This window comes from Miscanthus floridulus, chromosome 6, assembly GCF_019320115.1.
Source record: "Miscanthus floridulus cultivar M001 chromosome 6, ASM1932011v1, whole genome shotgun sequence".
Lineage (NCBI taxonomy): Eukaryota > Viridiplantae > Streptophyta > Magnoliopsida > Poales > Poaceae > Miscanthus > Miscanthus floridulus.
This window is the reverse complement of record NC_089585.1, coordinates 125633002-125659159: the sequence shown is the minus strand read 5'-3', so window position 1 is coordinate 125659159 and position 26158 is coordinate 125633002. Positions and strand designations below refer to the sequence as shown.

Below are 26158 nucleotides of genomic sequence, written 5' to 3'. Positions count from 1 at the left end.
ACACTACAGCATGCAGAAATGGCATACTGGTGAATACAGTAAAAACACAAAGTACAGAAATTAGACTGTACCCAGCGGAGGGTCCCATGTCGAGGGCATCGCAGGCTCCATTCGCACTAGTCGACATAGTGCGTTGCTCGAAGTCGCGGACCACAGTCGATGTAGGAAAATGTTCGCAGTGTAGTCCCACGAACAGATCACCAGGAAGAAGACGCCTTGACGTTCCACAGGTAATCACCGGGAAGAAGATGTACGTGAACGAGCAGTCACGGATCGCTCCCCAAAAACCTAATCGCCGCTCATCCCGTGCAGGGTTCTCAGGCGGACGAGGGTTCCGGAGGCACCTGCTCTCCCGCTACTCCATGTGCGCAGAGGAACAGGACGGGGAAGATAGAGGGCTATGGAGATGTGGATTCTCTCAGGAACGGTTGCAAAGACAGGTGCTGAACTGACAGATATATGGCTGTGACCGGGAAAGGAGATGAAGGCAGCGGAGAATCCCAAGAGACGGGAAGCGAAAGGAATGGTAACTGACGCAGTCTATTCGCCTCCATCATCAAAGAGCGAAACTCATATGATAATGTGGATTTAAGTGGCAAAAGACTAGCCACGCCTGCCCGCTCGCTCGCCTCGCCCTTGGCCCGGCCCGCGCTCGCGCCCACGGCCCGACCGACGGTGGCGGCGCGCGCGCGCGTGTGGCACGCCTTTATCCTTTTCTCAGCTTCTTAATTTAGATAAATAATTTCCAACCATATAAGCTGAGTCAGCGTTCAGTCAAAATCTCATATGGTATTAAGTCATACAACACTTAATGTTACGTACCATAGAGTTTTATTTGATTTATTAAATATTATATGGACCAAGCCCATATTATATCCAACAATTCCCACCAAACTCTAGGGTTTGTAACAAAGTAGTCTTAGAACCATATTTCTTTTATATACTACTGTTTCGATGGAGATTGTTAAGTTGAATATCCATCTAGAACAATAGTTTCACTCAGTCACAATTGAACAATAGACTAAGCCTTGAATTGACAGTTTTGTGTGAGGTGAATGTCACTAAAGTCATTAGCTGATACTGGGCAGTAAAAGGTATCCCCTCTATTTGAAGCATATAAGTCATACTTCAGTGCCTTTCATGAGTATTTAGAGATCATCCAAATCTCATAGACTGTGACCAACAGTTTGACTCATATAGGTGTGTTCCTCAAAAGATGTTAATGGGAACGGGGATCCCGATCTTCCGTCAGGTTCAAGATAAACAACGATTTATTCGGAGAGCGACACACCGATCCGGCTTCAGATCACAAAGACTCAAATCCTGCAATCTTAGCACCACGTCTCCTCTGGTTATCAACCGTGTCACAATCCAGTTGACCTCGCCAAGAAGGCTAATCCCTGCTGTGAATCGAAGAACACAAGTAAGAACAAGATAAAAAGCAACTCAATTAAAGTGACAATTGTAGATGAATGATTAAGCACTCGAAGTTGGGGTCTTACAAACCGATAACGGCGACTGTTCAATGATAGATTGATCTAAAACAAAATCCAAAACCTAAAGTAGGTGGTGGCTACTGATTATATAGCCTAAGAGACATCCAAGGATCCCTCTTCACGTCCTAAAGGTGTCCCAACACATTACAAGGCCCAACGGCCCAAAAGACGACGACGCAGCGCCGTGATAGATTCTGGATGTCAACTTGTTTTGATACTTCCCATTGATTCTGATGGAATTTTGATGTGGGACCACTTCCATTGGTTTTCTTATGAAATTATCTTTCCATCCATATGTGGATCATAAAAAACAGAGTTTGGATGCGTCCTGGACGTCCATTTTATTGTAGACTGGTCCTGGCGGCCGAGGTAGACTCGAACTCGGATTGAACTGGGCCTCTGGCTTGGCTTGGACGTCCTTGCTGGCCTCCTAAGGTCGTGGCCAAGGAGGAGGACGTCCAAGGCCATCTCTTAGGCGTTCTCCATCTTCTTAGGGCGTGCTCCAACTTGGGCCTGGGTCCCAAGGATGTCTAACAAGCCTATGATGACAGTGTAGCTCCAGCCAGAAATAGCGATAGAATATATTGGTGATTTGGAGGCCTTACCGATGTGATATTGAGATGGGACCAGATCTATTTGAAAGCTTATCAAACAAGCTTTCCATCAAGTGCTGATTGACCTCGATCGCACTCCGGATGGATGAGTTATGGCCTTCCCAATGAGGCACTGTCGGGCTGCCGATGAACCGAAAGTTCAACTTTGATGAACTTTCATTATGAAACACATTTGAACCTACAATCAAATAGTGACATGTACATGTGGAACCAAGTGAATTATAACCAAAGCCACTATGCAAATGTAGGAACAAGCGCACCTTATAATCATTGTTCGTATCCGAAGGTGCTATGTCCTCATCAGATGTTCTGTAGGACATCTTTATTTTGACAAGCCACTTGGAGCACATTAAGGACTCGTTCGTTTATTCTGGATTAGTTGCCCTGGAACTATTCCAACGGGAATGATAGGCTTATTTGTATTGACATGTATTAGCTAGAATAGTTCCAGCCTCAAAACCAGGCCAAACGAACGAGGCCTAAGGCAAAAGCCAGCCAGCCTTACAGAAAGAAAAGATATGCATCAGAAATGAGTCTTACTAAGGATCTTTCCTCACAATTTACTACTAGCTTGTTTCACCATCCTACTTCACGGGATCTCCGATCACGTAGAACAGGTTACCACTATAGTAAATTTTAAGTGGGTCTCAAACCCATCTCTCTCGATGCACTTTCTATCACATTACGTGATAGACCTTTAGTGAACTGATCTACCAGATTGTTAGACGTGTGTACATAGTCCAATGCTATTACTCCAAAGTTTCTCAATTTTCTGATAGATTTTAGTCGTCTCTTAACATGCCTTGTGGACTTCATGTTATCCTTGAAACTGTTAACCTTTGTAATCACAGTCTGGTTATCACAGTTCATAGAAATAGTCGGTATGGGTTTTTCAACAACCGGTAAATCCATAAGAAGATCACGAAGCCACTCAGCCTCAGATCCAACAGTGTCTAATGCTATGAGTTCTGCTTTCATTGTAGACTTCGTTAAGATAGTCTGCTTATAAGACTTCCAGAAAACAGCACCACCTCCAAGCGAAAACACATATCCACTTGTGGTATAAAGCTCATCAGCATCAGAAATCTAGTTGGCATCATAATAGCCTTCCAGCACTTTTGGATGTCCAGTATAACAAATACCATAGCTCATGGTTCCTTTTAGGTAGCGCATCACTCTCTTAAGAGCTCGCCAGTGATCATCTCCTGGGTTTGACACAAACCGGCTCAGCTTGCATACAGCAAATGAGATGTCAGGCCTTGTTGCACTAGCAAGATACATGAGCGAACCAATGATCTGGGAATATCTCAACTGATCCCTTGCTATTCTTCGATTTTTCCTCAATAGCACACTAGGGTCATAAGGTGTAGGGGCAGGTGCACAGTCACTGAACCCAAAACGACGCAGCACCTTTTTCCACATAGTGGGTTTGTAACAGAGTTACCCTACCATCACCTTCTTTTTGAAGCTTGATATTAAGAATAACATCAGTCTCTCCTAAATCTTTCATCTCAAAAATTTTAGACAGAAATTCCTTCACCTCCTCGATCACTTTGAGGCTGGATCCAAAGATCAGTATGTCATCAACATATAAGCATAAAATAACTCCACCCCCACCATACCGATAGTACACACATTTGTCAGCTTCATTTACAACAAAGACAACAGATGTTAAAGTTCTATTGAACTTCTCGTGCCATTGCTTAGGAGCTTATTTTAGACCGTATAATGACTTTAATAATTTATACACCTTGCCTTCTTAACCATTTGCTACAAACCCATCAGGCTGATCCATATAGATCTCCTCCTCTAACTCTCCGTTTAGAAAAGATGTCTTAACGTCTATTTGATGAACGATAAGACCATAAGAGGCTGCCAGGGAAAGCAAAACTCGAATTGTGGTCAATCGGGCAACCGGTGAATAAGTATAAAAGAAATCCTCACCTTCTTTTTGAGTATAACCCTTGGCCACAAGCCTTGCCTTGTATCTCTTAATAGTACCATTAGGCCTGAGCTTTTTCTTGAACACCCATTTGCAACATATATGCTTGCACCCATAGGGACGATCAACTATTTCTCAAGTTCCATTAGACATAACATAATCCATCTCACTCCGTACTGCTTTCTTCCATAAGTCAGCATCAGGAGAGGAATATGCCTCTTCAATGGTCGTTGGTGTGTCATCCACAAGATACACAATATAGTCATCACCAAAAGACTTTACAGTCCTCTGTCTCTTGCTTTTTTCTGGTAACTATAGTGTCATTCTCCTTAGGATTTTGCACATAGGGTTCCTCAATTTGTTCTATCGGAATAAAATTTTCATGCTCATGGGGAATTATAAATTCATGACCAGTTGTGCTAGGTGCATTTTTTATGGGAAACTCATTCTCAAAAAATATAGCGTCTCTAGATTCTATGATTGTATCAACAGCCATCTCAGAAACACTAGAGTTTATAATTAAAAATATATAACCCACGTTGTGAATGGCATAACCAAGAAAGACACCATCAATAGTCTTTGGTCTAAGCTTTCGTTTTTTGTTTATTGACACATTCACCTTTGCCAAACAACCCTAAGTTCGCAGATAAGAGAGATTTAATCTCTTCTTCTCCCATTTCTCGAATGTTGTAATTTCTTTGTTCTTTGTGGGCACTCTATTTTGGACATGACACGCTGTCAATATAGCCTCACCCCACCATTCCTTAGATAGTCCCGTAGTCTCCAATATGGTATTAACCAAATCAGTTAGAATGCGGTTCTTTCTCTCTACAATCCCATTGGACTGTGGTAAGTATGGTGGCGTACTCTCATGAATAATTCCATGCACCGCGCAAAACTCAGAAATTTCATTTGAGAAATATTCTCCTCCGCGATCGGACCGCAAACGCTTGATTTTCTTCTCAAGTTGATTTTCTACCTCAGCTTTATAGACTTTAAAATAATGCAACGCTTCATCTTTTGTTTTTAATAAATACACGTAGCAAAATCTAGTGCAATCGTCTATAAATATCATGAAGTATCGTCTACCGCCTTTAGTCAATTCACCATTCATTTCGCATAAATCAGAATGAACGAGTTCTAATAGTGTCAAGTTCCTCGCCTCAGCAGCCTTGTGAGGCTTACGCGGTTGTTTCGATTGCACACACACCTAGCACTTAGAATCTTTGACTAAGTTAAATTTTGAGATTAAATTTAGATTTGCAAGCCGCGTGAGACAGCCAAAATTAATGTGACAAAATCGTGAATGCCATATATTCGACTCATCCAAAACATTAACATTGTTCACCACTTTATTACACACATCATCAAGCAAAGATAAGCGGAACAAGCCTCCACAATCATAACCTTTTCCAACAAAAGTTCCATGTCTCGACACAACATATTTATTGGACTCAAGTACAATTTTAAAGCCATCGCGACACATCTAAGAAGCGCTATCAAGATTTTTCTTGATGGAGGGGACATGCTGCACGTTCTTAAATAGCAACGTCTTTCCCGAAGTAAACTTCAGAACGACCGTATCAGTACCAAGAACACGCGCATGCGAGCCGTTTCCCATCAGCAAGGCTTCACTCCTGCTAGCCTGATAGGAAATAAATAAAGAAACATCAGCACACACATGAATATTAGCACCGCTGTCTATCCACCACTATGGTGAAAGACAAACTGAAAGAACAAAAGGTAAAGAATTACCATACCCAGATGTTCCTCCTCCAGTCTCGCTAATTACCATGTTTGCTGATTTCTTTTCTTCCTTATATTTGCGGTCTGAGCACGCACTTGCCCAATGCTCATCACTCCCGCAAACAAAGCATCCTCCACCTTTCTTGTCGTTTTTCTTCTTAAACTGTGCAGTCTGCTTAGGCTTTGCATTGTTGTTCTCTTATATGTTTTTCTTCTTTTTATTACGAGATGCAAATGAGTTTTTCTTCTGTACCATATTGGCTGCGGAAAACTCAACTCCTTTTCCACGGTTGTCTTTTTCTCTCGCCCTCTGCTCAACATCAAGAGATCCAATAAGCTCAGCCACGCTAAACTCTTGTCTCTTGTGTTTTAGAGAAGTAGCAAAATCCCTCCAAGAAGGTGGCAGCTTAGCGATTATACCACCGGCCACAAACCTGCCGGGCAACAAACATGAGAAATGTTCTAGTTCCTTCGCTAGCGCATGTATCTCATGAGCCTGTTCTACCACAGAACAGTTTTCAACCATTTTATAGTCATACAACTGCTCCATAAGGTATAGCTCACTGCCAGTATCAGAAACCCCAAACTTTGCCTCAAGAGCATCCCATAACTCTTTGCCTGATGTGTAAGATATGTAGTTTTTCTTATACTTGGGATGAAGTGCACTAATCACGGCGTCTCAAAACAGGTTATCGGCAGCCAAGAACTTTCGCTCCTCCTCAGGAGTAAACTGTTCAGGCTTCCCATGTACGGCGTGATAGCAATTCATCGCAGTCAACCACAATATCATCTTGGCACGCTATATCATAAAATTCTTGCTATCAAAATTATTTGGCTTCAAAGCAATAGTAAAACCACTGATAGAAAATTGCCTAACATTAGGTTTTTGGATTGTTAGAAATTTAGGCAATTTCATAATCAGTTTAATCTAGAAAAATAACATCAGCAGGTTTGTGACAACGTATATGTGCATGTGTATATTTCTTATGAACACTACAGCATGCAGAAATGATATACTGGTGAATACAGTAAAAACACAAAGTACAGAAATTAGACTGTACCCGGCGGAGGGTCCCATGCCGAGGGCATCGGAGGCTCCATTCACACTAGTCGATATAGTGCGTTGTTCAAAGTCGCGGACCACAGTCAATGCAGGAAGATGTTCGCAGTGCAGTCCCACGAACGAATCACCAGGAAGAAGACGCCTTGACGTTCCACAGGCAACCACCGGGAAGAAGATGTACGTGGACGAGTAGTCGCGGATCGCTCCCCAAAAACCTAATCGCCGCTCACCCCGTGTAGGGTTCTCAGGCGAACGAGGGTTCCGGAGGCACCTGCTCTCCCGCTACTCCGTGCGCGCAGAGGAACGGAACGGGGAAGACAGAGGGCTGCGGAGATGTGGATTCTCTCGGGAATGGTTGCGAAGACAGGGGCTGAACTGACGGATATATGGCTGTGACCGGAGAAGGAGATGAAGGCAGCGGAGAATCCCAAGAGACGGTAACTGACGCAGTCTATTCGCCTTCACCATCAAAGAGTGAAACTCCTGTGATAATGTGGATTTAAGTGGCAAAAGACTGGCCATGCCCGCCCGCCGCCCGCCTGCCTCGGCCAGTGCCCACGCGCTCGCCGCCCGCCTCAGCCACGGCCCGGCCGGCGGCGCGCGTGTGTGGCACGTCTTTATCCTTTTCTCAGCTTCTCAATTTAGATGAATAATTTTCAACCATATAAGCTGAGTCAGCGTTAAGTCAAAATCCCGTATGGTATTAGGTCACACAACACTTAATGTTACGTACCATAGAGTTTTATTTGATTTATTAAATATTATATGGCCAAAGTCCATATTATATCCAACATACACTACAACCCATGGATAGAGCAGAGATTTGATCTGGTGCAATACAGCAGGGGAGCCCCGAGCCCGGAGCCACAAGATGCGCCATATATGTCTCGGTTGGTCCATGTCCATCAACGTTGATGCGAGCAACACAAGCGTCCATTAAACTGAAAAGTACTTGAACCAAACAGAGCAGAGACGTTGTGCAGTAGGCTTAGTTTTTGTACCATACCGAAATGAACACCGTTTTTCGTTCACTCAAAAAAAAAAAAGGACACCGTTTGTCGTAGACTCCAGTCGACGCCATCAGTTCGATCGCCATATTGTCCTATTAGTTGTTGTCACCATTTTTTATCGTCGCTGCCGTTTAGCCAGTCACACCCCAAAACAAAGATTGCGGCACGGAGCTGCCTGCCCTTTCGTCCGCGCTCGATACAGTTCGCCCCAGCCCCCAGCTCCCAGCTCCCAGCTCCCGTTCCCATATAGCTAGCTGCCTAGCTCTCGCGAGCTCTGCGACTGCGATGCGCAAACCCAGCTTGACGATACAGCACACACAGCAGCCGGGGGTCGTCTCAGCCAGCCCAGCTCCAACGTGCAGCTCGCAGCTCGGCAAAAACTAGCTACGCTAGCTAGGCACCCTTCGTTCCAGGCTCCAGCGGTAGGGGCGACGACGACATGGGGATGGGAGCTGTGGCTGCGACCCGGGAGGATGAGGAGGCGAAGAAGATGGAGGCCGGCGACGACACCGTCGGCCAGAAGCTCGACGCCGGCGCGCTCTTCGTGCTCCAGTCCAAAGGTGATTTAATTAATTAATTACCGCGGCGCTTCTTCCGTTCTCGGCATATTTTCCGTGCTGCACGCCAAGCGCATGCATGTGTGCTGCTTACCAACCTGCAACCATGCATGCATCTTTGTGTTTCTTGAGCATCAGCAAGCTTCACGGTGAGACCGCTGGGTTTTTGTTTCTCTCTCTCCCCTTGTTGCAAGTAATAACAAGCAGAATAACTGGTGGTTGTTTCTAAACAGTAAACACGACCTTAGCGATTCTGCTTGATTCACCTGGAGATGATTGCAGTCCTAATTACTAAGGACTAGCCACAGCCAGTAGTGAATTCACGGTACGGTTGCATACCCCCAGCTATCATCAATAAGTGCTGTTGGCAGACGAGAGATCGAGAAGACGATGACTCAACATTTTTCCTTTAAAAAAAAAGAGAGAGAAGCATAGGAAACTTCATTGATTGAATGGTGCTTGGAGAATGACCTGGCCAGCTGATGCCACTGTTCCTCCTCTGACCACAGACCATCTCTTGATCAAAAGATCTCGGAGAGTGAATGCATGTTTCAATGCTCCTGCCAATCACGTGGTCATCCAAGTTTTTCCTTTCACAGTTTCACTTTACGGTAGTGGCTCGTCTCTTGCTTTTATCACTTCCCTGGCTCTGTCCATCCCCCTCATGGTGTTTTGCAACCGAGAAAGAAGAGACAAAACAGGGTGTACTTGCGGTGTCTCTCCGATCCCTGCCGCCGATGCCTCAGCGATGAACGCTCCAGTCTCCAACATGTGCGTGCCATACTATCTGTCCCCATAAGAGAAGTATAATTGCAAGCTGTAATGCTAAGGTAAAAGAAAGAGGAGAGAAGAGAAGCGGGTCGTAAGTTTACAGTCAGTTTAGACATAAGAATCGATAAACTTTGTAAGAGAGACATGTGGATCATGTATTAATAATGAAGACCTAACTCCTATATGAATAAGCTGAGAGAAGGCCGTAAAGATCCTTACAGCCAACATATATTATTAGCCATGCTCTCACACAACTACTAAACCACGACGAGCGACGAAATTTGATGCTCCAGGGAATAGCGCATATTTGTATTTATTGTCATTGCAGTTGAAACAGGACCAACTAACACAACAGCGCTCATCCATTTAAGTAAAACATCTCTAACAAAATTCAGTTGATTTAGTCAAATATGTGGGTTTTATTTGACGGATCCGACCATTTGATCTTATTTTATTTGGAAACTTGGTCCGTGCAGTTCGGGCCATCATCACCTCGTTGACTTACAAGCATCATGCGCCCATGTTGCATACACACTCGAGGAGCAACAATTGTGGCAGAAATAAGCCGGGAGGTTGGCCAAGTGCTTGGTTATGGGTCAGGCTCCGCTTAATCATGTTCGCTGCACTTCATCACATAAGAAAATTAAGAACGAATCAAGTGCAGATATAGTACAGGTTGGAGTTGCTTGCCGACGATACGGTATACAGTTGAGACTTGACGAAGCAAGTTTCCCTTACTCCAAAAGTCGCATCTTTTGACCACTGGACGAGGCACATCGCCGCTTCGGTATCTTCTGCTTTTCTGAATCTTGAAGGGACCTGATAAGCCGTGACGTGCACATCTGAAAACTTGGCGAATGTATCGGTTCAAAGATGATGTATATTTATATGGTTTATATATGGTGCACGTGTATACACGTGGATAGCAGTATAGCACACATGCACGTACTTGAGGGAAGCACATCCAAACTCTCTATGCGTACTTGTTTCATCAATGAAGACTTTTGAATTTGGATGATGTTCAATTTGAAGGTTTATTTGGGGTGGTAAATATTGAGCTTTATACATGCCGCATGCAGGTTCGTGGCTGCACTGCGGGTACCACCTGACGACGTCGATCGTGGCCCCGGCGCTGCTGAGCCTGCCGTTCGCGTTCGCGGCGCTGGGGTGGACGGCGGGGATCATCTGCCTCGTCATCGGCGCGGCCGTCACCTTCTACTCCTACAACCTCATCTCCCTCGTCCTGGAGCACCACGCGGCGCAGGGCCGCCGACAGCTCCGCTTCAGGGACATGGCCACGGACATACTAGGTCAGTTAACTCTGCCAAAAGTAAGTTCTTTTCGCTTTACCGGTTCCTACTCCTCGCGAGTCGCAGCGGCATTGTAGTAGAGAGCTGAAACCTCTCAAAGAGAGCTTTTCGTTGAATGGTAACCGCAGCTGGGGCAAATAATGTATGATGATGACGACTGCGTTGGACTAACCATACACTATCATTCTCGTCGCGTCCATTGGCAGCCTGAATTAATTAAAGGGTCCAAGATGCCAATTAGCGTAGATATTTGTGCTAATAAGGGTGCATCCGACGGAAGGACGGACGTATCAAAGAGTAGCAAAATTGCACAACTGAGCATTTTGAAAACACCAATTGGCGCATCCACTGAATCACGAGCTTATCTGCCCCTTTGTGCTGCCCATAGCCCATTGCAATCATGCATGCAGAGTAGACTTTCTTATACTAGGCACTTTGTTGGCAGCATTAATACGCCTACTGCATCTCTAATTCAGTTTCTTACCAATCGTCCTGCTTTGAACTTAGCCCCCCCGTGATGCCAGTTTGTCCAGCCACACACGTTGTTAGCCGTTGTTTTAGGGGGGGTTTCAGACTTGAAACTTCAAAGCACGTGGTTAACGACTAGGACAGCAGATCGGTCAAGGTAGAGGCGGCAGTCTCATGTCGGCACAGCGGCTTCAAATAATTGATGAACCTCGTTATACCTCGATGCGGCCAAGCCAGAATAGAAGGTCATCTGCGAGTTACTAGTGCTCATTGCTCATGTCGATTAGTACGACTACTAGTAGAGTAGCAGTAGATAGACGCCAGGACGTGGCCATCAGAGAAAACTCGACTGTTTCCACAAAACAGGGCACGTTATGTGCGCTGGCCCAGCGCAGTTCCTCTGAAAACAGTAATAGGCCAAGGCCCAACGCTGACAGTTTTGTCCGGGGTCCTAGGGAATGTACAACTTCAGAGTTCGGCCCCGTTGGGCTCGATGAATCTTAGCTAAATTGGCTGAAAAATACTGTTCTGGCTGAAATATTGTGAAAGAAATATACTGTTTCGGCTGAAAAAAGAAGTCGAACAAGCCGGATATAGAGTAAGCCGAACGGGCCAGATCTGAAGTCGTTGGAGATTTGCAACGAAAACCAGCAGTCCAGCACTGGCTTGACCGAGACTTCCCATCACTATTCACTGCCATGCAAGTTTCTCAAACCTGGAAGCACCTATATATGACATCACGCGCTACCAGATGCTAAGATAGGACGACTAGTCAGTGTCAAATATACGTGTTGGAAAAAATATCATCAGTTGCCAAAAAAATCACACATGACACATGTAAGATTTTCGGCTAACCCGTTCACTGACATGTGATAAACTTTGTTATGCTAAAGGTCCTGGATGGGGAAAATACTACATTGGACCGATCCAGTTCCTGGTGTGTTTCGGAGCAGTCATCGGGTGCACTCTCCTGGCCGGACAGAGCTTGAAGGTACCGATGCTACCCACTGCCAGTTATGGCAGAGAGATGGATCGAGCATGATCCATCACATGCGTTCCTACTCTTTTTCTTTGACGTGCCTGAGCATGAATGTGTATTCCTACTTCACTTTCAGGCAATCTACCTGCTGGCCAACCCCGGCGGCACGATCAAGCTGTACGTGTTCGTGGCCATCTTCGGCGTCTTCATGATGATCCTGGCGCAGCTGCCGTCCTTCCACTCGCTCCGGCACGTCAACCTCATCTCCCTGCTGCTCTGCCTCGCCTACAGCTTCTGCGCCGTCGCCGGCTCCATATACCTAGGTACTGATAGTAGCTCCTGGACCAGCACTTCAGCAGCTCAAAGGGGGAAAAATCCAGTGACCAGTAGTAATCGATCGGTACGACGATGCACATGACAGGAAACTCCGATAAGGCGCTGCCCAAGGACTACTCCATCTCAGGTGACGCCCAGAACCGTGTGTTCGGCGTCTTCAACGCCATCGCCATCATCGCCACCACGTATGGCAACGGCATCATCCCTGAGATACAGGTGCCCTGGTCATCCGGAGCTAGCTCTGAATCAAATAATCTACTAGTAGTAGTCATTAGCTGTGGACAATGATGGTCGCAGTCGTAACATATTCCTGTAACCATCGACTTTGCCATGTAACATGTGCGCCTCAGGCAACGGTGGCGGCGCCGGTGACGGGGAAGATGTTCCGGGGGCTGTGCCTGTGCTACGCGGTGGTGGTGACGACCTTCTTCAGCGTGGCCATCTCGGGGTACTGGGCGGTCGGCAACCAGGCGCAGGGCATCCTGCTGAGCAACTTCATGGTGGACGGCGCGGCCGTGATCCCCAAGGGGCTCCTCCTCGTCACCCAGCTCTTCACGCTGCTGCAGCTCTCGGCGGTGGGCGTGGTGTACCTGCAGCCCACCAACGAGGTCCTGGAGGGCCTCTTCTCGGACGCCAAGCAAGGGCAGTACGCGGCGTGGAACGTGGTGCCGCGGCTCGTGTCGCGCACGGTGGCCGTCGCGCTGGCCACCACCGTCGCGGCCATGCTGCCCTTCTTCGGGGACATGAACTCGCTAATCGGCGCCTTCGGCTTCCTGCCGCTCGACTTCGCCGTGCCGGCACTGTTCTACAACGTCACCTTCAAGCCGTCCAAGAAGGGGGTCGTGTTCTGGCTCAACACGACGATCGCCGTCGTCTTCTCGGGGCTCGCCGTGATCGCGTCCGTCGCGGCGGTGCGGCAGATTGCCTTGGACGCCAAAACTTACAAGCTTTTCGCCAACGTGTGAGGAGACCCCAAACTGACGCAGCTGCAAACGCCCTAGATGTTTTGTCGTGAGCGTTTTGTAGTGGTGTATCTACGAGGGTATAAACACGCAAAAAATGTGTTTTCCTAAGGAAGCTCGCAAGTAAGCCAAGAATTAGTCTGGGTATGGTCGATTATCGATGAGTACAAGTCATACGCACAACTCTCAAAACAAGTGTCATTCTTAACTCTAACCAAACATATAAAAATATTAATATTTATAATACATAATTAGTTTTATTAGATAAATATATATTCTCACTTCGTCCTAAATGTCATTCTCACTCCGTTGAATATATTTTTATCATAGACTTGCTTGGAGATTTAAATGTTATTAATATTTTTTGCAACGGCAGTGCTAGAGCCCGGACGTTTAGACGGACGCGTGCGTTCGGACGCCCGTGGCTTCACTTCGTTTCCTGCATGTGCACGCACTCCGTACCCGCGGCAGCACGCCCCCCCCCCCCCCCCCCCCCCCCCCCCCCGCCACGCCCGCGTTTCACGCGCCCACACGGGCCCACGCCGCCCGGACATCGCCCGCGTGCGGGGCCGCTCGTGCTCCCTCCGCCGTCTGTGCTCGCTCGATGACGCCCCAGCAGCTGCAGCTGGTGGCTGTGGAAGGTGGATCCCATTGCAACATGTGCAACACCGATATACTTTTAAAACATCCGTATGCAGCGTTTGAAACGTCTAAAGGCAGATAAAACACTTGAAACATGCGCCCGAAACACTTGCAAAAACACATAAAAACACTTGAAAATCATTGCAAATATACGCAACATCTAGATAAAACACTTTGTAACATATGTTTGGAAATATATGCAATATTCAGATAACCACACTTACACCATGCGTCTGAAAAATAGATGAAACATTAAAAATGGAAGCTTGCAACATAGGTGTACAACCATTGCAACATATGAAAACATCACGATCTACTTTACAACATCCGTACGAAATACTTGCAACATATCTATGGAACATCTGAAACACTTGAAACACGTGTTTTCACCATTCTTCTTCCGGACGACGCAGAGCAGAGCGGGGAACGGTCGGTTCTGGCCAGCCAACGGCCGAGGATGGTGGCGCGACCTAGCAATGGCCAGCTGCGCCTACGCCAGGCTTGGGCCCGTCCAGCGACGACCCCCCTCTTGTGAGGCGGTCGGTGAGCTCGGTGGAGACGGAGGAAGGCGGCCGTTAGGGATGAAGACGATAAATAGGAGGTCAAATCACTTTCATTTTCATATATTTTTTTCTCGAAACCAAAATCGATACGATATTGTCGGAAACGAATACGGCACCGATATTCCGATAATTTCAAAAACGATAGTAGTCGATCAGAAAATACATCGATAACGATCGGAGCCCATGAGAAAGATATCCTCAAAAATGATAAACACGCCAAAACGTAGAACATGAGAAGAGCCATATAACTCGACCTATTTCACATGACAATAATAAATAAAGTCACAATTGACAAGACCACAAGCTAAAACCATGGTTCACACCATCTCAGATCTCAAACAAGCTAAACCCCAGAGTCCACTCGTGTTCATGGTCACTGGCTAGAGCCACGGATGCGGTATGTGATTGGTTGATTGCCTTCTTGCTCTTATACGGATGAAATACTTCTGTATAGTTCCTTTCCAAAAAAAATAATTTGTCTTATGTGTGCCTGTATGTGCAAATGGGATGCTTAGACGTAGGACAATTGGACCTAAAGTATATGCATTATATAGTCTGTAGGATTCAAGTCCTTTAAATCGGTAAATACCGACGGTAAATTACTAGCTAAATATGGCAATCTTCGAAAACGGTCGGAATAAGGCAAAATTGTTTTCGTTTTTGTTTCCGGTTATTTTTATCGTTATTATTTTTGTTTTGTTGTTTACCACTACCATTTTCTTTAGGCCCGCAAATCGAAAAAAAACTCGAAAACGATATCCAAAAATCGGAAATTATCATTTTTGTTTTCATCCCTAGCGGACATCGGCGCTCAGATGCGGTGGAGATGAAGGATGGAGGAGGGCGCGGTGGAGGCGGAGAGTGTGGCGCCGGGGAGCGGCGTGGAGAGGAGTGGGGATGAGATGCAAAGGAAGGCCGCTGGGAGTGCCGACTCAGCTGTCGGTGCGGGCATCGTGGCTACGGAGACGAGAAGGAACTGCGCAACAAGACATGGATGAAGAGAAATGCGTCCGTTTTTTTATTTTTTAATGGACTGTGAGGAGGAGCAGGCCGGGCTGGTCCCATAGGCTTAGGAGAGCGCGTTCGGGCGGACGAACGCCCTCACCGTATCATTATCATTTCTACGAAACTAGTCAACCTAAGAAAGTTTGACTATCACGTATCCTACAGTGACATGGTTTGGGACGGATGGAGCACAAGCGACGAGGACAACATCGATCTGATTACATCCCTTCAATTCAATTAGATGGAATTGAAGTTAGATTCTAGCGAGAATTACGATTCTAAGGCTCAAATCACCCACCGATGGAAGGACCAGTTCATTTCGCTGAAATTTAGCTTATATCGATGCTTATGTTGATTTGTCGTGAAAAGAAAACATAGTTTATTCGCTAAAAGATACCGCTGAAGTTGTGCCAAAGAATAGGATAACGGAGAATAGGTGTCTCATATAGTCATGTCACTTGTCACACACGTTGTCGCTGACGAGCAGCACAGCACTATCCTCAAAGGACCCAGAAATTGTATCCCACTATTCGCTAGAAATTGGCGTATCCAGCTATGCAAACCAGCAGTGCACGCGTTGTGCAGTCCGCGGCGTGTTTCCTGCATCCGCTCTGCAACACCCGATGCAGGCGGGGCTTGAGGGGTCACCATGTGCTCACGTCCCTCTTTCCCATTTGCTCTCCTGCTCATCTCTGCAGTTTTTGCTCCCATCGTGTCCGTGACTGGTGGTGACGAGGAGAAAGTCCCTGTTGAGCGGCGGGATGGATCACGGCAGCGCTCACGGCGGTGCGGCACACGATCCGTGCCGGCGTGGACGAGTCCTGCTCGCTGGGCCACGTGCTGGCCCGCATGGAGTCCCATCTCGAGGAGATCCAGGCGGCGCTCCCGATCCGCACGCCGTGAGCCGAGCTCGCCGCCGCCGGGCCCCATACCGACCACGCCGTGGGCCTTGCCGCGACCTCGACAGTGGGCTCCTGGACGCCGTCCTCGATGTCCTCGAGGCCGAGTTCAGCCGCCTCCTCGCCGACCACTCCATATCGCTCGCGATGTCAGCAACTCTCCCCGCCGCTCGTCTAAGGAGTAAGAGGATGAAGGGAAAGATTGGTGAGAGAGATGGGGTGAAATGTGACGGTGAGAAAGGAGATGGGCTCGGCGTCGGCCCTTTCACAGGAACGTGAAAAATAGTGTGGGGTAAGGTTACCTATTCAGATGAAGGGGTGAGCATATCAGTTCTTAGGGCGAGTTTGGTTCACAACTCTTAGTCTGTAAATAAGCTCTTAAATTTTAGTCACCTCCTATTTAGTTTGGTGGAGTAAAAAATACTAAAAGAGGTCTTTTAGTTCAGTCAAGGTGTTTGAATTCAAAGTGACTAAAAGATGAGACAGCCTGACTAAAAGGTGGATTTTAGTCTAACTTAGCAACACTTAGGTGACTAGTTGGCTAATGTACTTTTTAGTCTATTTTAGTTATAGTGTTTGAGTAAAAATGACTAAATAAGACTAGATTTAGAAGAGGATGCGAACAACCAATCGCAGAGGTTGCTTTTAAGCACCCATCGTACATCCACTGGCCGCTCGGGCCCAATAGTCAGTCATTGATACGGATGAGTACCAGTATTTTACTACTGTATAGTCTCCCGTCCTTGAGTACGCGTATTGTTCTCTTTACGCCTTCTCTTGTTCGGTCTGTCTGTTCAGAAGTGGGGGATATTTAACTTTTTATCGTATTACGGACGACACTTCTTTGTTTGCCAGTTTTATATACTTACATATTTGTCATCGTAAACAGTAAATTTCTTAATTTTTTTTATCATTTTTGCTGATGTGGCATGCCACGTAGTCAGCCAACGTGGTAGCGCCTTTCCTCCCGCTGCTGCTTCTCTCTCCCTCCACTCGCTGACATGTGGGCCCCAATAGTTAGGTGGACATGCCCCGACGCGCTCGCCGCCGCCTCTGCGCAGGCCCTCGCGCCGTGGACATGCCCCGACGCTGACCCGCTCCCGCTCCCTAATCTCTCTGACGGCGACTGCACCCGTGCCCAAGCTGCTTGTGGGCGCAGTCTCCTCGCAGGGCCGCCCGAAGCAGGGCACGTCCACGCGCGGGGTCGGCCTGGGGGCGCGCGGGCCTGGGGCGCCAGGGCAACGATGGTGGGGGCCACGGAGGAGGCCGACCACTGGGCGCGGGGCGGACACAGCCGTGGCCGGAGCCAGAGCCGGAGTCGGAGCCTCGCCGTGGTGCGTGAGCGTGGGGGGACACGGTCGTTGAGTCCATAGACGAAGGAGGAGGACGCCCCCCACGATGCCGGCGGCGCCCTTTGCGGACCCGGGAGGCCGCCGCGGCGACATCGACTCCCGGATCTAGCACTCCCACTGCAGCTCGCCCCAGGATGCGGCAAAGTAGCGGGAGGAGGTGGCGACGAAGGAGTTAACGCTCAGGTATGTGGCCGTCATGGCCACCAGGAAGAGCGCCCACAGGAACATGGTCCCCCTCCCGCATGCATGCTCGCCCTTCTCCGACCTGACTGGTGGGGCCCACATGTCAGCGAGTGAAGGGAGAGAGAAGAAGCAGTGGGAGGAGAGGCTCTGCCAAGCTAGTTGTCTGTGTGGCATGCCACCACAGTAAAAATGGTAAAAAAAATAGAAGTATTACTATTTATGATGGTAAATGTGTAGGTGTCTATATGAAAATGATAGGAAAAAAAGTTATATGTCCCCGAAAGTGGCCTCCGTCATCTCCGCCGCCAAAACAACGCTAAGCCTCGTTTGGTCGGGCTCCGACGGCTCCGACTCCGGACTGTCGGCCCCTGAGCGGCCGACACCTGGTACTGTTTATCGGAGCTGTTTTTCTCTCTTCTCTTTTCCTCTCTCTCATAGATGGAGGCGGAGGCTATCGGCCCCAGAGCGGCCGACAGGTGCTTCTGCCGGCGGCAACGAGAGTGTGGGCGAGCCTGGCCGCCGAGCCCTGCCAAACGGGGCTACTCGAACTCTCGATGCTGCCGGCCCGCGCGGCGTCGCCGGCGTCGCGCGGGGGATGGGCGTTATACGAGCTGTACAGGGCAGCGAGCCGCGCGGCGGCGCCGGCGGTGCTATTGTGGCGGCGACTGCAAGGGCTGGAGCACCCGACGCGGTGGCCGGAGCGGCTAGGCCGGCCGTCTGCGGCGCGGCCTCGGCCGGGCTCTCCGCTCGTGTGGTTTCATGCCGTATCCCTCGGGGAGGGAATGGCCGCGCTCCCCGTTGTCCGCCACTGCGTCCGCCTCCATCCCGGCCTCCCCGTGCTACTCACCAGTCACCACCATCACTCTCTCCTCGTTGTAAGCTCCCGTTCTCAACCGCGTGTGCCATTTTCAAAATCCGTATATTGCGTTGTCGTCCCCTAAATACTGCTATTTGGCTTGTATGCAGCGAAGTTATCAAGGATCTACTTCCTGATGGTGTCATATATCAGGTGCGTCTGCAGATTGCTCGCGTAGCTTCAGACCCTTGTGGCTGTGCTGGATTTAGTGAGGATGAACAGTGTGTTTTCTTCGTAACTACTATTTGATAATTCGAATTGGTCTGGCTTTGGTCATCTGTTGATGCTTCTTCATGCTCGAGTACTTCTGTTTAATGAGATAACCATACATTGATACAGTACAGTTGCACTATCACTTAAATTTCACAGGATTATTGCCCTAAGAAGGTTACAGGGTATTTACCTAACTGCAGCTATTAGGTTGTAATAGTAAACTTTGAGTACAAATTGGGAGGGAAAGTGTAGTATGTTCAGATGCTGGGACGGGCTGCCTTAAGTATTTCGGAAATGTACATTGGAAGCAGCTTCATGCGCAATTTTTGCATGCTTTGTTTATTTCTCCCTTCCAACCTCATTTTTTTATGCGTGTAGTTTGCTCCTCTTGACTATCCTAATGCAATAGACAGTTTTATTGTATACTGGAAGCCAAGTTTGATACTTCTTCTGGAAAGTGAACTCTGGCCAAACCTCATTACGTCTGCAGCAGCAAAAGGGGTAAGTGGCTTTCTCATAATTCTGGAGCATGAGATCACTGTTCATGATAATGCTTATTTTCTAGTTCCTAGTGTTCATCCTTCTCTTTAGTTTTTCATACTGCAAGAGCAGAACTTTTGTCTGTACTATTCGTAGTTTCTGCATCACACATTCATGCTGTAAGCTGTAGTTACTTATTTGTTATGAATTGCCTACTTATCTGCAGATTGCAGTGGCTCTTTTAAATGCTCGCATATCATTGATATCTTTCAACCACTGGTCGATGCCTCTAGGGTCCCCATTAATTGCTCTGATGCTCTCTAAACTATCACTTGTTGTCCCATTGGTAAGTACCCATGGTAATGCTGACCTTATTTTTATGTACATCTATTACTGCTGCCATCATTCATTTCTTATCGTTGCAGAGTACTATTCAGGCTGTTCGTTTTCAGCTGCTACATACACCACCAGGGATCATACATTTTGCTGGAGATTTAAAATATGGTATACTCAAGTTTTGTCTAGTCCTTCCTGAGAATAGATTTTAAGTGATCCTATAAGTGATTTAGTTTCAAAGGTTGTCTTGGGAGCTTGAAAGATAACCAGGTTTACAAGTCAAATGATTTATTAGAGGATTCATGTAATTCACATAGCTGTCGGAGATGTTAATGCCGGGGAGAATCAGGTCAATGAAATAAAAGATCTGCAACAGCAGTTTAGCAATAGGCCCCTCTGGATGTCTGCTTCTATTCACAGAGGTGAAGAAGAAGGTAAGAACTCAGGAGCTGAACCTTTTGCTGATTCCTGGACTAATACAATGTATTATATCACTTCACTTCCAGTAAGCTGTACAAAAAACTGCTAGCATTTCACATTTTCATAATAATGGTTACTCCTATCCCTAACTTTGTTGACTTCTTCGAGTTATCCTAGAACAACTTCGATTTCCACCTCCTGCAACAATTAATTGCTGAAAATGGGCGTACCCAGTGCAGAGAGCTCCCGCTCTGTGCGGGGTCTGGGGAAGGGTGTCAGTGGCAAGCCTTACCCTCGCCTGTGCAATGCGAGGAGACCGCGACTCGAACCCGGGACCTTCCGGTCACAGGTGGTAAGACTTTACCGCTTGCACCAGGCCCGCCCTTCAATTAATTGCTGAAAATGCCGTTAGAATATTATACCAAGAAAAATACTTTGAATGACAGATATATAATGTTGTTACATACTCACCAGGATTGAAAGTTTGACTTACATTTACTTAAGGTAGTTAAATGCTGTATACATGTATGTCATACTGATGGACTATTTGTTCAAAATATACAGGAGTACTGTGTCAGTGGATGCTTCTATATCCTCAAGCTTAATAACGTAATACTAAAATTGTCTTTGTTTTAGAGAATCACCTCTGCCATAGTTTCATTCATGTAGTTTTATTTTTTGCCCTGACCAATATTCATGTAGTTTCTTATGAATGATCGTCTGTCATATCATTATTCTGCCTTATTTTTTGTATTTCTGTTCATACTCTGATCAGGAAAAATGGAGTAGCTTTTGTGAAATTATATCTCAGTTGTTTATTCATCATTTTTACATTTTCAATGTGGAGTGACATGGAGGAATTACATTGCTGACTTATTATTCTCGCGTTCTCAACATGAAGGAAATGGTTTTCAGTTTTTCACAAGCCATCTCGATTTTCTTACTTTATTTTTTCAGTCATCCTCCGCGTTCATGATGAGTTAGTCAAGATGTATCCCACTCTACTACTAATTCTTGTGCCAAGACATCCTGAGGACTGCAAGAATATTTCCTTGGTATGATAATGGTGCATTTCTTACCCCTTTTAAATCTTTAATACTTGTTTGTTACCAGTATTTATAGTATCATATCTTGTTGGATACTCAAGTCAAAATAATTGAACACACAAAGGTAAGTTACTGGTGACTGACTTCACTGTTTAAAATTTGAATTTCTTCAGCGTGAAGAGATTAAGCATTTTAATTTAGGATTCCAACTTTGTTCTGGTATGAGATGCTATTCGTTATGATAGTATAATATATCTGAACACATCTTTGTGTATGTTGTTGCAGTCACTAAAGAAACAAAAGGTCAATTTTGTGCTGAGGTCAACTAGGGAAGTGGTGGCTTCAAGCACTAGGGTATACATGGTCGATACTTTAGGTTTGTGATCATCTCCTTCTGAAAGTTGATGTATTGCTGCACAAATTGTGTATACCATGTTTCAACTCCTCCCTCCATACCGAAATAATAGGCATATTTTGATCAAGAAAAAGTCATGCAAAATAGATTTTGACCCTTAATTTCTCTTATTAGAACATGTCGTCATTTGCGAAAGAATCACCATCATCTCAATTCTCAAAGGCACTTTGAATACAAAATCTATTGATGCAATGCTAGTTTTATGTCCTAAAGTTGCATCTATTTTGAATAATTGTTGGTCAAAATTTGTAAAATTGCCTTTCCTTGTATAAAATACACTTATCATTCCAAGACGGAGGGAGTATTAGCTAACAGCGTAAAATACCATGAAAAACAGGGGAATTAAGAATGCTTTATAGGGTCACTCCAGTTGCAGTTATTGGCGGTTCGTTTCTATCTGGCTTAGCTGTCCATAATATTTCTGAGGCTGCTGCAGCTGGTTGTGCTGTTATGACTGGTGAGTCAATGGTATTGACATACTTATGTTTGGCATTTCTTTGTGAAAAGTCACAATATTTGTTGTTCACAAAGTGAACTCTGGCATGCAGGACCCCATGTTGGACACTTCTACCATATGCTGGTTGAAATGTGGCAAATAAATCCTTTAGCTGTCAAGCAGGTGACAAAGTCACAAAATTATTTTTCAGCTATTTTGCTACCTAAACAAAACACCATTCTGTGACTAGCACACCATTGCATAGTAAATTTGATCACTAGCTCAGTTGCTCCTCCATAAAAGTAATCAGTCAAGGTCGGTCGTATGATGAGTGATTTTTTTTTTGGGTTCTAGACTTGCCTCTTTTCCTACTGCTTGCTGAAATTAGTTGGGCATGATAAAATTGATGTTTAACAGAGGGAATTGGGCCTGAAAATTCTTTCACAGAGTGTTCTTTTTTCATTCAGGTGTCAGGAGAATTCGAACTTCTGCAAACACTAAAAGAACTGCTTGGTGATGCCAGCACTCTAGGAGCACGTCAAAGAGCTGCAAAAAATGCATTTTCCATTATGTCAGATGGAGTTGTGAACTGTGTATGGAATTTAGTCAGCAGGTTCGCCATTGACTTCCAAACAGATACGTGGAACAATTGACTTAGTGGAGGCCTCTTCTTGTAATCTCCGTGGTACGCTCATGAAACCAAAATTTCCCTGATAATCTGATCATAAGCTTTCACGGCACATTAACAGCTGCTGATTTATTGCAGGGGCTGTTGGAGGAGTGGAAATGCACAGGGAGACTGACACCGGTGATTGTGGCATGCTGGCGACCTGGTGACTGGTGACAAAGGACACGAATCTCAAATTAAAGGACACTAAGCTCACATGAAAGAACGTATGTCCACATCATCTGCTTGCCTTGCTCCTGCCGTAAATTTAATATATTCCATAAAAAGATCCTCTGGGATGTCTGTCATCCTTCCTTGTGGCATGGATGTGATATATTTTGTCATTCCCTAGTGCCAGTCAGCAGATGATCATTTGGAGTGCCTTTTCCTTTGTAAAATTTGCACATTCAAGGCTCCAGGAATTTCAAGGACCATGTCAATTTTAGTGTTAGATGTGAACTGTTAAATGCATATGATTTTTCAGGCGTGATATGTGAGATTGATATCCTTTTCTATCTTGGCAAAGTACAGTTTTGGGGAAAGGAAAGGGGGGAATGAGAAAAGGACACAACGAATGTATGACATAGGTTGGACTGCAATTTGCAAATAGATATGAGGTGCTAGCCAGGTAGCTCTTCTTCCCCACCTCGTTCAACAGTGCACACGTGGTAAAGAAGTACTCGCTTTGTGTACCAAAAGAATGCATTTGATGAGGAGTCAATTAATATCAAATATAGCTAAATTTATATCAAATCCTGTGTTTGCTGTTACGCGCGTGAAGGAGAGACTATTTTGTCTGTGTCTTCTTGCGTGCGTTGCGTTAAATATCTTTGATCAGTGAAGGCGTGGCATTTTGTCCGTGTCTTCCTGCTCGGCTGCCCTTTTCAAATGGCTGTGCCGGCTGAGGCTTGCTGCTGCAGCAAGCTGTTCCGATCAGGCTGATTTTTTGGCTGTGGAGTACTGGCAGGGATGTCTTCTTTTTCTTGAAAGGTGGCATGGAGATGGAGGTCTTTGAAAAATAGGTATTGACGCACGCATCGCCTTCTTGGAAGCAGCTCTCTGCCTCTCTTCCCTATCGTTGAAGGTAGAGTGCTGCTTGTTTTTGTAGGTTCTTAATCTATTATGTTTATTGTATTCTCGTATTCTGAAGTCTCCGGTCTCCAAGTCGTTCGGCGCACTCCGCACTGGGCAAGGCATAGCAGCGCTGCCGCGGGTGATTTTTGAGCTGTGGTGCTGGAGAAGTTTGAGCCAAGAAGACCCAACCCGACACCACCAGGAGGCCCAAAACGAGAGCTCCCATGCCGTTCTCCCACAACTCCCCAGCTGCTACAAGTCAGCTACTCGCCCCTTCCCGCCGCACGCTCCTATTGCCATTGGCATGCCCGCGAGCCGGCGCGACCCCGGCGGCGGCACCGGCGCCGAAGCTGCGCTCCTAGCCGCCGGGCTGCGAGCGGAGTTGCTGCCGCGGCACGTGGCTGTGGTGATGGACGGGAGCTCGCGGTGGGCACGCGCGCGCGGGCTGCCGTCCGCGGCCGGACACGAGGCCAGGCGCCGCGCGCTGGAGGAGGTGGTGCGGCTCTCCCGCGCCTGGGGCGTCCGCGCGCTCACCGCCTTCGCCTTCTCCCATGAGAACTGGAGCCGGCCCAAGGTATGCTTCCTGCCCCCGCGCGCCGTCGCCTTCTTTGTCACCGACGAGCTTGGCGGTTCTCTTTGCCAATTCGCAGGTGGAGGTGGAATTCTTGATGGGGCAGTTTGAGCGAGCGATCCGCGAAAGCGTAGCTGAATTTTTGAGGTATGCATTTGCGCCGTCAGATAATAGCCTCTGCCTCACACTTACTGCCGGCAGATGCATTCCTCAAAAATGCATCTGACGGCACAAATGCCGGTTTCTCTTCAGAAGACCGCGAGAGAAGCCGAAGAGGCCACACGGACCAACTCGCGGCTCGACCTGACACTGGCAATCAGCTACAGCAGGCGGAGGGACATGCTGCAAGCATGGCGGAACCTCGCTCAGAAGGTGCACGACAAGCTGCTGAAGTCGGAGGACATCGACGAGTCGCTGTTCGCCGATGAGCTCGAGACGAGCCATGCCAACGAGCTCCCTGATTACCCCGACCTGCTCATGAGAACCAGCGGCGAGCTGCGGCTGAGCAACTTCCTGCTGTGGCAGTCGGCGTACGCGGAGCTCTTCTTCACGGACACGCTGTGGCCCGACTTCGGAGAGGCCGACTACCTCGAGGCACTGGTATCCTTCCAGAGCAGAGACAGGCGGTTCGGGGTAAGGAAATTGTAGCGCTGAGGCAGGCAGCGCCATGTGGAAGGCGTGCTTGAACCGTCAATAGCAGGTAAGCGTTGGTCAGTGGATGATGATGGGTTTGGGGCCCATGGTATTAGCATGACGCGGCGGTGTTTGCTACAACTCACAAATGGTGCTGGGGACTCCTAGAGACCAACATCCGTAGATGACCGTTTATTAGTGGTGGTATGCAGTCAATTAATTCTTGTGAGAGTAGGAAATAAACTCAAAATGGTACTAGAGATCAAGCTGCATCTTTCATCTTGATTGGATAGATATATGATTCAGTCAGACAGCTGCTGGAGGAGCAGCAAATATATTTGATTCATGCAACCGTTGACTTTAGCGCTTTGCGGCTATGTTAAGGATAACATATTTCGTCATCGACGATATGGCCCTTCGCAATCTTAAATCTTTCACTGATGTCCTCTTCACCCTGATGGCTATGTCTTTTTAGCATCACAAACCAGAGTACCTGACCCCGTAGCCCGCAGGATAATTCAGGGCCGCGCCGCATTGCTGCTGTTTGTGTTGTCGTGAGTACAAAAACGTTGTCCGAAATGACTATCTTTGAACGGTTGAATCCACTTTCACTCACGAATCACACGCGACACGCACCCACAGCCATGCCCCAGACTGCCAGACGTGCCAAATCAGCAGGAAACGGAATCATCCCGGACTCCCGGTGCTCCCACACGCGGCGCACCGAGCCAGACGCGACACGGAAAGATAGTCACGGTCACTGACGCGCCGGCTCCAGCCTCGGTTCGGGACTCGACTTGGGGCATGTTTAGTTCCCCGAATTCCAGAATTTGACACTATACAAAAAGAAGATTCTCCGTTACATCAAATTTGCAGTATATGCATGGAGTACTAAATATTGACGAAATCAAAAACTAATTACACAATTTGGTTGTACTTTGCAAGACGAACGTTTTAAGCCTAATTAGACAACAATTGGACAATTATTACCAAATAAAAACAAAACGGTACTGTACACCAGAAAACCCGGCGGCGCCGATTCGGTGCGGTCGGCTGGTCCGCGCGTCCGCAGCCAGACCGGTGACCGGACCGAACTATCGGAAGCATCCACCC

At 47.0% G+C, this 26158-nt stretch overlaps 1 protein-coding gene and 3 pseudogenes across 1 annotated transcript; 3 read left to right on the top strand and 1 right to left on the bottom strand.

The window, feature by feature from the left end:
- Window positions 1-5538: 5538 nt before the first annotated feature.
- On the bottom strand, window positions 5539-6545 carry LOC136461184 (uncharacterized; annotated as a pseudogene).
- A 1492-nt stretch (window positions 6546-8037) lies between these two features.
- Window positions 8038-13411, top strand: LOC136459478 (GABA transporter 1-like). Its single transcript, XM_066459324.1, has 6 exons — window positions 8038-8431; window positions 10279-10509; window positions 11871-11968; window positions 12093-12279; window positions 12378-12508; window positions 12643-13411. The coding sequence occupies exons 1-6, from the start codon at window positions 8311-8313 to the stop codon at window positions 13255-13257; spliced, it is 1383 nt and encodes a 460-aa protein (XP_066315421.1). The 5' UTR covers window positions 8038-8310; the 3' UTR covers window positions 13258-13411.
- A 4789-nt stretch (window positions 13412-18200) lies between these two features.
- Window positions 18201-24051, top strand: LOC136456886 (probable 3-deoxy-D-manno-octulosonic acid transferase, mitochondrial; annotated as a pseudogene).
- Window positions 24052-24063: 12 nt separating this feature from the next.
- LOC136456887 (uncharacterized) lies at window positions 24064-25392 on the top strand (annotated as a pseudogene).
- Window positions 25393-26158: the final 766 nt, after the last annotated feature.